The 12,599-nt window shown below is 55.5% G+C and overlaps 1 protein-coding gene across 3 annotated transcripts in view; it reads left to right on the plus strand.

The window, feature by feature from the left end:
- DHRS3 (dehydrogenase/reductase 3) overlaps window positions 1-12,599 on the plus strand; it is a 38,719-nt gene that overhangs the window by 18,490 nt on the left and 7,630 nt on the right. For all 3 annotated transcript variants that reach the window (XM_047725857.1, XM_047725858.1, XM_047725856.1), the window contains one exon: window positions 11,924-12,067. In XM_047725857.1, the coding sequence (XP_047581813.1) occupies window positions 11,924-12,067 (144 nt within the window). The remainder of the gene's footprint in view (window positions 1-11,923; window positions 12,068-12,599) is intronic.

A 12,599-nucleotide genomic window follows, 5' to 3' on the forward strand; every position in this document is an offset into this window, starting at 1 on the left:
CAATGTCTGGTGGCCTTTGCAGCATCCTGTCCGTGTGTGCAGCTGGGGTAACCTCAGGCCGGCGCGGACGAGCGTGTGTGGCGCGCAGGCCTCGCGGCCTGGAGGCTGCTGGCACCGCGCATCTCATTTACAGCTTCGGGTTCAGCCTGGGGCCAGCAGCGGCGCCCCTGACGTCAGGGGTTTGTTTACCGCTGGGCCGCGGGGAGGAAGCGCGGGCGGTCCCTGCGGCTGGAGGGGGACCCCGTCCACCCCCGCCCCTGCTCCGACCCCAAGCCTGCCTCCTCCCCGCCATCCCCTCACCCCGCTTCCCCCAAGCCCCCACCCCTATCCCTAGCCCGGCCTCCTCCGCAACTTCCCCCCGCATCCCGCCTCAACCGCGCCCCCACCCGGTCCCCAACCTGGCCCTGCTCCCCATCAGTACCCCCGATCCGCACCCCATCCTGGCCCTCCCCACCGCTCCTCCACTCTGCCCCATCTGCACTCCAACCCCTTTCCCCAACCTGGCTCTCCCCATCCCCACCCCCCGCACCCTAACCCAGCCCAACCTGCCCCCCCCGCCCCCGCCCCAGACCCTACCCCAGCCGTGTTCTGGACACCTCCCAGATGCCCCTCCTCACCTCCGGGACCACAGCCCCCCCCATCTACTCCCACTCCTCTCCCCTACCCTTTTCCTTCCTTTTCCATCGGCCAAATCGGATCCGGCCCAATCCCCACCCAGGACTCTGGCCCAGCCCCGTCCCACCCCCTCCCGGGACCCCCGCGGGCCCCCACCCGACACCCGCCCCCGGGCCCACTATCAGAAAGACTTCCCGGAGCCTCCTGCCAGACCCGTTGAGGTTTCGCCTGGCGGCCCCTCCTGCCACCCCTCCTGCCACCCCCTCACGCCATCATGTGAGCGAAGACTTGCCTCCCTGCGCCGAGCAGGCGGGCGGCTCGTTAGCGGCGGGGCAGGGCCGCGAGGGCCTGCGCTTTGTTATTGGAAACTGGTGTGTTTACCAGCGGCGCGCTAGGTGGGTCGCGGGCCTGCCTGGCTGGCATCCAGGCACCCTCTTCCTGGCGAGGCTGCCCTTGCCACCTGGAACCGTTCCCTCACTCTCCGCCACCCCTCCCCCGCACTTTGCTTCCCGGACTGTTCTGGAAGTGGAAGGGACCCGGGAATGGAAGCCGGGATCTTGCTTTCCGCCATACCTGGGACTTGCCAAAGCCGACCTTTCCTGGAGAGGGAGGCTCGGGGGCTCGGGGAATGACAACCGTTCTTCCATTTGCTTAGGCCAAACCTTTGGGGGCCTCTTGGAACCCCTCTTCTGGCAGTCCAGTCTCATCCCCCTCTTCTTCCACTAGCTCTACCCGACTGTCCCAGCGTGGGGGGTGCCCCCCATTCATTCCATCTCTCCTCTGCCATGGACAGCAGCTCCTGACCAGCCCCCCTCTGCTGCTCTGGTTCCCACCCTCATTCCAAACGCCCGGTCCAGCAGTCAGAACAGAAATTGGATTTCAATTCTGAAATCCAAGTCAGAGGTTGTCTTCTCTCTGGTCACAACCCTCAGAAGGACTTCGGTTCTCACTGGGAATAGAATTCACAGCCCCCCACGCCCTTCCCAGCTACAGTTCCCAAATTCATGTCTCCCTCTCAGCTCTGCCCCTGGACCTCCCCCAACACTCTGAGTTCATTCCCACCCCAGGGCCTTTGCACTGGTTGTTCCCTCTGCCTGGAAGGTTCTTTCCCCAGATGTCTGCATCGTTCCCTCCTTCACTTCCCTCAAGTCTGCCCAAATGATTACCCTACCAGAGAGGGTTTCCCTGTCCCCCACTTCCTACCCCACGATCATTCCACTCAGCACCCCTACAAAGCTTCCTGTTCCTCCCATGCACTTTGCTTGCTTTATATATTACATAGTCAGCTTGTTCCTATGTTCACTGTTCCCATCTTCCTCCTACACACAGGAGAGCAAATGCCAGGAGAGGGGGATGAACTCATGTCCTGCTGTGTTCTAGGGCTTCCAACACTGCCTGGTGCGTAGTCACCACTCAGTAATCCCCCTTGAATGTGTGAGTGAGTGAGTCAGGATAGGGAGCTTGGCTTTGTGAAGCTTGGCTTTGGGGTCTAGGTTGCAGCATTGCTTTGAAACTTGCGGTAGCGCCGCCTGCATGAGTTACTTGCCTGTCTGAGCTCTGTCCATCCACAGCACTTCTGGTCCCACTTCTCAGGCTGGTACTACTGAGGATGTATACTGTGCGAACACCGCTGGCTCTCCCCTCCCCCCTTCTCAGCACCTGCAGCTCAAGGTTAGGTGGGGTTCTCCACCCGGAGGTCCAGAGGGAGGAACTGAGGCAAAGGTCATGGGGCTTCACCTAACACCTCTGGCCTGAGTTTGCACACCCCCGGGTTTTGCCAAGTGTGGTCTAAGGGTAGACAGAAAGCGGTGTGGCCCTTGGGCCAGGCTCATCCATCAGCCCCGAGCGTCTGCCTGGAGGTGAGACGTTACCCTCCTCTGTAGAGTCATCCTTCGAGAAAACACTGGAGGGTTTTCCCAGTGGTCCTGGAACCAGAGAGATTCACAAGGACCACACCCTGGCATGAGAGGGGACTCAGCCGCATGGTCACACATGGTTTCGAAACAGTTGCTGAAGACATGGCTCTTGGCAGGTGGGAAGTAAGAGGGGGGAGGTGCCCTCTATCCTCAGGGACATAAGACTTCCGTCACAGAGGGACATGGGTGTCCCAGGGACTGGGAGAGATCTGGAAAGTAAAAAAGCAAGGACGTGCACGAGGCTGTTTACGGCATCTTTATTCATAACTGCCAAAACTTGCCCCCGAGATGTCCTCCAGTAGGTGAAGGGATAAATAAACCAAAACATTCAGAAAGTGGGATATTATTCAGCCCTGGGAAGAACTGAGCTATCAAGCCATGAAGGACACGGTAACACCCTTAAATGTGTGTTACTAAGTGGGAGAAGCGATCTGAAGAAGGCTCTGTATGCTGTGATTCCAAGTACATGACATTCTGGAAAAGGCTGAACTGTGGAGACCTTAAACGGGTCATTGTTGCCCGGGGTTGGAAGGAGGGAAGGACAAACAGAGGGAGGACAGAGGATTTTGAGGGCAATGAAACTTCTTTTTTTTTTTTTTTTAAGATTTTGTTTATTTATTTGACAGATCACAAGTAGGCAGAGAGGCAGGCAGAGAGAGAGAGGAAGGGAAGCAGGCTCCCCGCTGAGCAGAGAGCCTGACTCGGGGCTCGATCCCAGGACCCTGAGATCATGACCCAAGCCGAAGGCAGAGGCTTAACCCACTGAGCCACCTAGGTGCTCCGAGGGCAGTGACACTATTCTGTACGAGACTGCAAGAGGGGATAGGATGTCATTAAACATTTGTCTAAACCCCCAGAATGTACACAGCCAGCAGTGAGCCCTCATGTCAGCTACGAACTCTGGGTGACGGGAATGTGTCAGCGCAGGCTCATCAGCTGTGCCAAGTCAACCACTCTGGTGGGGGATGTTGGTAATGGGGAGGCCGTGGAGGAGTAGGTGCAGGGGGTAAATCTCTGTAGCTTCTGCTCAGTTTTGCTGTGAACCTAAAACCCCAGCCTCCAGCGGCCGCATGTTATCTACAGATCAGACACACATTTTGGTGCCAGTGGTCAAGGGCAGTGTGTCATTGGTCTCTACCTCAACCTGTCCGCACTGCCACCCGCTCCTGGGGGCTCCATTCCACCAGCCGTCAGGTGGCCAAGGCTCCTGCCTTCATTTCTCCAGGACCACACTTCTGTGGCTGCTGCCTGGAAGGAGTCTCCTCTTTTCTCTGTGTGTCTCTCCTCTGTCTCTTATAAGGACACCTGTCATTGGATTTTAGGGTCCACCCTAATCCAGGGTGATCTCATCTCAAGATACTTTAACTTAATTAATCACATGTGCAAAGACCCTTTTTCCCAGTGCATGGGTATCAGGGATCAGAGTTGGATGTGCCTTCTTGGGGGACACAAGTCATGCTGTCACCCACCCGCAGGGCAGCTGTGAGCAACTGTTCTCAAGAGCCTGGAACGGACACAGTCCCTCCCTCCTAGAGCTGTCAGAGGACTAGGTGACAGACTGCAGTACGGGTCCTGCGTGACGCTCATGGTGATCCCCGGGGTGCCCGAGGGCCAGTTCCAGACGGCACTGGAAGGGAGGAAGTCCGTCCAGCTCCAGGCTATGGTCAGGGACTTGCGAGAAGGGGACAGTGCTGCCTAATCGCATTTGAGGAGCTCCGTGACAGTCCTCTCCAGGAGTGAGCCAGTAGTATCCAGAACCTTCTCGGCAGGCCCGAACAAGGAACGAAGGCAGCGCGAGCCTGTCCTTCCTGTCACTTGGGCAGCTCGGCAGTGCAGGAACGGGAAGGGGGAGCCACCTCTAGCCTGAGTCCCTAGCAAAGAGGCCTGGTGCTTTGGCCACCTCTGACTTTCTGGGGTCAGGCGGCCGTGGTGGGACACGGGTATAAGAGCCTAAGGGCAAGATACAGACAGGGATGTGAGGAGTGTGGAAACGGGGCTTCTGGAAGGGAAGGTAGAAAGATGAGAAAGTCCAAAATGTGTCTAGGAGGTTTCCCATCACTGTCACTGATTGTTTTTTTCACTGTCATTTTGAAACGTTTTCTTTGGAAGAAGGGCTGGTCGGCTGGGTGCGTGTGCAAGGGGCACAGGCTGGTACTCCCAATGGGTGGGAGCTAGAGGCAGCCCACTGGGGTTCATTCCTAGAGAAAACGCTTCTGTCCCAGAGAAGGAAGGGGTAAGGATCCGGACCGCTAGCCTGCAAACTTTATTTTATTTTTAGCAACAGAATCTTTGTAGAAATGGCTGTTCTAGAAGACGAATCAAAGTGCCCCAACTGGAGCACCTGAGTGGCTCAGCATCTGCCTTCGGCTCGGTCACGATCCCGGGGTCCTGGAATCAAGTCCCATGTCTCGGGCTCCCTGCTCAGCGGAGAGCCTGCTTCTCCCTCTTGCTCTAACTCTCCTCCCCGCTCATGCTCTTGCTCACTCTCTCTCTCAAATGAAAACATTACAAAAATCTTAAAAAAAAAAAAAAGGAAGTGCCACTGTTTTGGGGGGACCTGGATGGTGCAGTCAGTTAAGTTCCCACCGACTCTTGGTTTCCACTCAGGTCCTGATCTCAGCGTCATGGGGCCCAGCCCCATGTTGGGCTCCACACTCAGCAGGGAGTCTGCCCTAAGACTCTCTCTCCAACCCCCCAAATCAATCAATCAATCAATCAATCTTTTAAAACGTGACCCTGCTCTTCATGGCCACTGGGAAGGAGCTGGGATCCTGGGACCCTGCCTCCCGAGCCTCCCACCCCTCAACAGCCCTCGAGGCTCCTTCTCGGATTCCTCAGGGTCCCCAGAGCTTGGCGTGGAAACCTCTCCCTAGACGTCTTCCTGCAGGGCGCCCTGTAGCCCGTCTGAGAGGTCGGACAGCACTGACCACAGTCTCCACCTTCATGGGCCAGGGGTGTGGACGAAGGAAGGACTGAGTCAGGGGGAAGGAGAGAAATGGAGCGGTCTTTAAGATTCCGCAGTTATGCTGTGGCTAGAAGCAAGGCAGCCGAGCCCCAGTTGGGGTCTTCCAGGCCACTGTGGCCCCGATGACTACACTTTTACGGGGGGATAGTGGGATCTTCTGTGAGCAAGGGGTGGGCTTTTTCTCTTCTTGGATTAAGAAGACGGAGAGGAGCCGGCATCGACTGTGTCCTTTCTGCATCTCCCAAGCCACCCTTTGAAATTAATGACCTTGGTTTATAGAGAGGCTCCGAGGATTTGCCAAGTTCCTGGGACTCCCAAGTGGTAGATCAGAGAATCTGGCGCCCGAGCCTGTTCTAGGCCACTCTACCCAAAAGGTAGGGGATCTCTTTCTGGAAATGGACAGGACTCTGAAAGAGGGGAAAACTCAAAATTTAAGTCGCCCTGGAGAGCACACATTCAGGGTCTCAGCCTTACCTGTCCACACGCCTGTGCTCCGTTCATCTACCCCTTCCTGGCCACCCTGCCATGGTTTTTGGTCCCGGGGGGTGTTTTCTTCCTTCTCAGGAAGGCACCAACTCAGCACACTACTTTGCTCCAAGACATGGAGCCCATGAGACATGAGCTGTTCTGCTAAAGATCTTCCCAGGGACTTGGATCTTTCCGGGGCCACCAATTATAAACAGATGGTCCTCCTGGGACCCACCCAGAGACCACCCAGCTCACGTCACTGCGTGGGGGGGAGGGGTGCTTTCTGTGCTCTGCAGCTGAGCTCCAACAATGAATGCCAAGTCCAGGCACTCAAGCGAGCCACTTTGGGCAAAGAAGTCCAGGGTGGGTGGGGTAGAGTCACTCACTATTCTCTGGTCAGCAGATTTTTCTAGAGACCTCCCCGGGCCAATGCCATGTGACAGCATCAGCCGGCTTGTACTCTGTGGCTGGCCCGTGCTGGGTACTAAGGTTACAAGGTGGACAGAATGGACAGGAACAACCAGAGAAGCTTCAGAACTGAGGGGGCATTCGGGCAGGGTTCTGAAGGATGAATAGGAGTCCACAGTAGGCTTGGCATTTAAAACAGAGAAAAGCAGCCTGTGCTGGGCACTAGAGAGGGAAACAGGGAACTGAGAACGAGTGAGATTTATTTCCTGCCCTCTAAGAGACGGGATCTAAAAGGAAGATGGTGACCACAGTGCACTGAGGGCCAAGGGCAGCGTGTCCTGCGCGAGCGTAAACCCTGACTGTGGAGCCTCTGGGAGCCTCCTCACTCGTTCACACAATGATGGGGAGAGAGATCCAGATAGACAACACCTCATGATGGGGGGGAGCTCCCGAGAGCAGTGCCAGGGGCCTGGGAAAGCAAGTAGGGCTGGGACCACAGTGCGGAGCCACCTGTATGTGAAGGAGCTGTCTGGGAAGATCTGTGCAGAAGCGTTTCTCCTACCATCCTTCTTCAAGATCATAAATAATGGTAGCCGTCCTTTAGAGACAGTTTTCTCAGGACACCCAGGCGTAAAGACACAAACCACAGTCAGCCACAATCCCACCCGAGACAACCCACACTCTTACATGGCCTGGCGACTTCTGTGAAACCGTTAGGCTTTTAGGGGTACCTGGGGGGGCTCGGTCGGTTTAGCATCTGACTCTTGATTTCAGCTCAGGTCACGATCTCAGGGTGGTGGGATTGGGTGCCACATCCGTCTTCATGCTCAGCGGGACTGGCAAGGGTGGGGACAGGGAGTCTGCTTGCTTGTCCCTCTCTCTGCTCCCCCCCACTCTCTCTTGCAAATAAATAAATAAATAAAATCTTTTTTAAAAAACCTGCTATGTTTTTAGAGTTGAGGTCATCCTTTATGGACAAGGCTGCAGTCTTTTTTCCCCAGCGTTAGATCCCTCAGCCTTTTCCTGTGTCACAAACTCTCATCCTTTTAACGGCTGCAGGTGAGGGTCCATCAAGAGGCCGTGCTGATGTTCTCGGCTCTTTGTCTCCCTGGGAAATGATCATAGAGGGCGTGTACTGAACACTTAGCGGGTGCCCGTTTCTGCGTGCTTAATCCCCAGGAGACCCCAGGAAGAAAGGCAGCGGCTTTTCTCCTACTGGGAGAGAGTGAATGCTGGTGAGAAACCTCGGTTCAAATCCCAGCTCTGTCACTCAGTTGCTGTGTGACCGCAGACAAGTTGCTTAGCCTCTCTGGGCCACAGTTTCATTATCTGTACAAGGGGCATAATATGGCTACCTCGTCCAGCCCCAAATTTAAGTGAAGTTCCCCCACTTATTCTTTATCCCACTCGCCATAATTTGCATCCGATGGTTTTCTCGCCTGGTCACTGTCTTCCCTCGATGGAACCCTGGCTCCCTGAGGCGGGCAGTATGGGCCCACCGCCCCTGGAAGGCTGGAGGTCTTGCTCCCCTTCCCCACCGACATAGGCCAGCCACACAGCCCGAAGGACGTGAGCAACCGTTCCCCCCAGAGGAGCAGGGAGGCCGCAAATGTAAAGCCATCCTGAGCCCTAACTTGACACATCTGCCCCCTCCTCGGGCTGCTCGCCCCACGCTCCTCTCAGACCACCACCCCCCCCGCCACCTGCCTGCCCATCCTCTCCCTTGTTCTGGTGTTGGGTGGGACTCCTGTCCTGCCAACTGCCCTGGGTCACCCCCAGGTGACTCCGGGCATGGACCACAAGGGCGGGCCTGCTGGGTTGCCCGCTCGGTGCCTCTGGGTTCTCAGAGGGATCTGGGCAGGGGACTGGAGGAGGAGAGACCAGGAAGGGACAGTGGCAGGAGCAGCTCCAACTCTCCCTCCCCTCAGCTCTCTCCCCAACCTCCCACCCCCAGACGACCAGCCCCGGGCCACCCAGCGAGGCTCACACACATGGGCCTGACCCTCGTTCTCCTCTGAGACTGACTCCTTGCCCCCTTCAAGGGCCTGAGCCTCTCACATGACTCTACCTCAAAGCTCAGCCCCAGGATGGTTTTGAGGCTCTGGGGAAATCCGGATCTCACTGAATCTTGGTCCAAGCACACTCTGTATTGGAGGTTCTAGGACCCTAAATGGCTCAGTCAAGGACGATGGGAGGGTCTCAGCCTTAAACCTCCTCCCAGTCCATCCCACCTGTGGCCCCGAACATTCCTTCACTCAGCAAACAGCACATGCGCTCTGGGTGCCGGAATAGGAAAATGAACAAGCCAGACTTGAGGCCCGCAGGGAGCCGGTGGGCTTGGGGTGAGGCAGGCAGAGAGCAAGCCTGTCCTAGTACCCGGGGAGAGGTGGTGGGTCTGAGCACAGAGCCCAAGGAAGCCAGCCCCCCCGCGGCATCCTCAGCAGACCCCAAAAAGGAAATGGTCAAACCTGAGGGTCCTGCCTGGGCGTATGCCCTGCCCATGGAAGACGAGGGGACCCAGCTTTCACTTCACCCCCCTCCCCTTACTCCAGCCCCTTTCCCTCCGCAGGGGGCACTTCCAGACACGTAGACAGTCCTGGCCTCCTTGGTTTCTGGCTGCTAGTTTTCTGGGCAGACCAGGGGTAGAGGGATTTAGACCCTACTCTCCTTGCCCGATCTGAGAACTGGGGGGTCAGGAAGAGTTAGTTAATCCGGCCAGGAACCCCTGGGCCCTTAGTGCCCCTTCTGCTGGAGCCCCATGCTCACCTGCTTGTGATGAGAAGCAACCTAAGGTCCCCAGAATGAAGGCGCCCTTTCTGTGCCACTGCTCCGGACCCTCCAAGGTGATCACTCGTGCTCCCAGAACCCTTGCACTTGCCAACACCCACCCTCAGCTTTAAGCTTCCCTTCTGTCTCCACTTGTCCTGAAATTCTCAGAGTCCCCAGAGGCATTGCCTTCTGCCAGACCCTAGGGAACTGGGCCTGCTCCGTGGTCCTATTCCCCATAGGAGCTGGAGGTGGGATACTGCTGGGCAGGGACCAGAGCAGGAGAGAGGAGGCCAAGGATCCCCTCTGGCTGACATATTCAGAAATTCAGTAGAAGGGTGGTTGGATGATGGGAGAGAGTGAGTAGAAGGGAGAAAGGAGAGGAAGATGGTTGGATGGAAGGAAGGGAGGGAGGGAGGAAGAAAGGATGGATGGATGGATGGATGGATGGATGGATGGATGGATGGATGGATAGGTAGATGGATGGATGGATGGACGGATGGATGGACGGATGGATGGATAGGTGGATGGATGGCTGGCTGGCTGGATGGATGGATGGATAGGTGGATGGATGGTCAGACAGGCAGGTGGGGTAACAGGGAGGATGGAAGGAAACTGGGTGACAATGACCTCAAGGCGAGGGTGAGGTTTGGTGGTGTGGAGGGTGCTTACACCCAGCTGCCTTCCTAAAACAGATGTTTGTTTTCTTCTTCCCGAAGTGACTCTCCCTGCCTCTCCTGCAGGGGCACATCTTTAGTCTGTTTTTAGTTCAACAGACGAGAAAGTATTCCTTGGAGCCTGTCTAATTGCAGACGGTTTGCCCTTGATGGGCTTTTGTGGTCACAGAGAGCCACGGATGGAATCCTTCCTTCTAAAACCCTTCCTGTGTTTGAAGACTTCAATTACAAGAAGTGAAGTGCTTCGACTAGGTGGGGTCTTCAAACCGGGCTTTCCCAGGGATGTTTCCCGAGGTGGAAAAAAAAAATACTTTTATTCTCTTTTTTAAAATATTGCAAAAGCCTTAAAAGCACTAATAAAAAGAGCAAATCCACTGGGAGACACCCCCCCCCCCCAGCTCTCTTGTGTATCCCATCCACTACACCCTTTTGGGGCCGTTTCCCTTGAGTAAAAGTTCTGAGATTTTAAGGTTGATAAACTGTTCCCACCTCCAACTACTTGTCTGTGTGACTTTTGTCCCTCCTGTGTCACAAAGCAGACTGGAGAAATCTGGATTCTGGGCTGGTGTATGGGGAGCCCCTTCTGTAACTCCCACTCGAAAATATTTGCCCGCCTAACGCAGCTTCTCCCTTCTCATTAGTTGTTTCTAGAGGAAGAAAATATGCAGCTGGACATGTGATTTCTTCCTTTCCCTCGTTTCACACACTGGGTTCGTGTTGAGTTTTATTTTTCAAGGAGGAATTTCTTCTTTCTTTTCTTTCTTTCTTTTTTTTCTTTTTTAAGATTTTACTTATTTGAGAAAGAGAGAGAGAGCATAGGTGGGGGGAGGGACAGAGGGAGATGGAGAGAGAGAAAAGCAGGCTCCCCGTTGAGCAGGGAGCCTGACGACATGGGGCTCGATCCCAGGACTCGGGGATCATGACCTGAGCTGAAGGCAGACACTTAACTGACAGCCACCCAGGCGCCCCTTGAGGAGGAATTTTGTTGGTAATTTTAGAAAGGAAGAAGAAACAAAAATAGAAACCCATTAGACTAATCCTGAAGAAAACCTCATCTCTGCCTTTTTTTTTTTTTTTTGAGGTTGTATTTATTTATTTCAGACAGAGAGAGAGAGAGGAGGGGCAGAGGGGGAGAGAGAGGGACAAGCAGACCCCATGCTGGCTGCAAGCTCCATCTCTCAGCCCCAAGATCATGACCTGAGCCAAAATCAAGAGCCGGTTGCTTAACCGATTGAGCCTCCCACGTGCCTTTCTTCCTTTTTCTGATGCCATCCGGCCCCATTCTGTCCCTCTGCGCCAGGGATTCGTAGTTCCCCATCTTCAGGCCCTTTTACCAACAGGGGCCTCTCCGGACCCACGACGTGCCATGTTATGGGGAGGTAGGTGGGTTGTTCTTGCTTAGGTCAAGGTTGAGAATTAGCCGGCCTTTTCTTCTGCGCCTTTTATGGCCGCCATTCGTAAATTTGCCTCACCCCGTTAGGAATCCATTCATCGGCCCCACCAGGGTCTTCTCCTGGTATAGCGGGTCCCACGTTCATTACCAGGGTGGGGGGTGGGGGAGGGGAACGGCTGCATCTCCTGCTCAGTGGGATCCTGGCGCCTCTCTCTGCGCCCTCCTTCCCAGAGGGACCGCAGCTAGGTGGGGAGCTCCACTTCGCCTCCGTGGGCCTCGCGGCCAGTACCTTCCAGTCCATTCTGGCAGCTTGTGCTCATAAACCTGGCTCTGGCTCTAATGGGAGAGAAGACCAGCTTGTTCTTGGGAGCGTTCCGGAACACGGTAGAGAAGGAGTTCTGCTGTGGCTTCTGGGATGGAGCTGGCAAGGGGCGTCCCGTGGAAAGCAGCATCTAAGAAGGACTTGTAAATAACGCTCAATCAATCGGTCCTAAGTGGGCTCGGAAAGTACTCGTTCGTTTCAGAATAGGCTCTATCCCTTTGGGAAAGCCTATTGTCGATGTGCTTTGCAAACCCTCTTTGGATGCCGTCCGGGAGCCCGGTTACTTCACTTGCCAATTCCTCGGGCAGATCGCTGAACTTCTGATGCCAACAACTGAATCACAATGGCTTACTCAATGACCACTTACTCAGGGCTGTCATCCTGTCCTTCCAGATCGTTCTCTGGGGCCGGACTGAGAAATGCCTGAAGGAGACGACGGAGGAGATCCGGCAGATGGGTACCGAGTGCCACTATTTCATTTGTGACGTGGGTAACCGGGAGGAGGTGTACCAGACAGCCAAAGCTGTCCGGGAGAAGGTGAGTAGTCTGGAGGGGTCCGTCCTCTGTTCAGCTGGACCCAGGAGAAGGCCAGCCACAGAGATCAATCTGGCCTGGGAGAGAGTGTTGCTAACGGCAGGCTGGCTGTTTCCGGGGCATCTTCGGGGACTCTCCCGGGAAGCTGGCCCATGCTGTGTGTGCACGTGTGTGTTGCTCAGGGCAGGGATTAGGGGTGTGGGCTGATTGCATAACACCTGTTGTCCCCTTTGGAAGTTCAGACCTTGTGAGTTTCTGTCCCAGAGTCTGGGGGCAAACATCCCGTTGTCCTCTGGGAAAATCCTTGTCCTGACTCCAGCAACCTGTTTGCACTGAATGAGCTCTCAGGGAGCTCCCAGGGAGCAAAGCCCACCCTACTTGGTATCTGGCACACGGCTAACGTTAACTGCTTCCATGTAACAATAACCTCACTTGTCATAAACCTGCTCTGTGCCATAAAGTCTTTTGGACCCTCAGATCGACCTGGGATGGCAGGCAGCCCGGTTTCAGGAATCCAGGTTGATGTCTGGAGAGA

The sequence above is a fragment of the Lutra lutra genome, chromosome 4 (genome assembly GCF_902655055.1).
Source record: "Lutra lutra chromosome 4, mLutLut1.2, whole genome shotgun sequence".
Taxonomy (NCBI): Eukaryota; Metazoa; Chordata; class Mammalia; order Carnivora; family Mustelidae; genus Lutra; species Lutra lutra.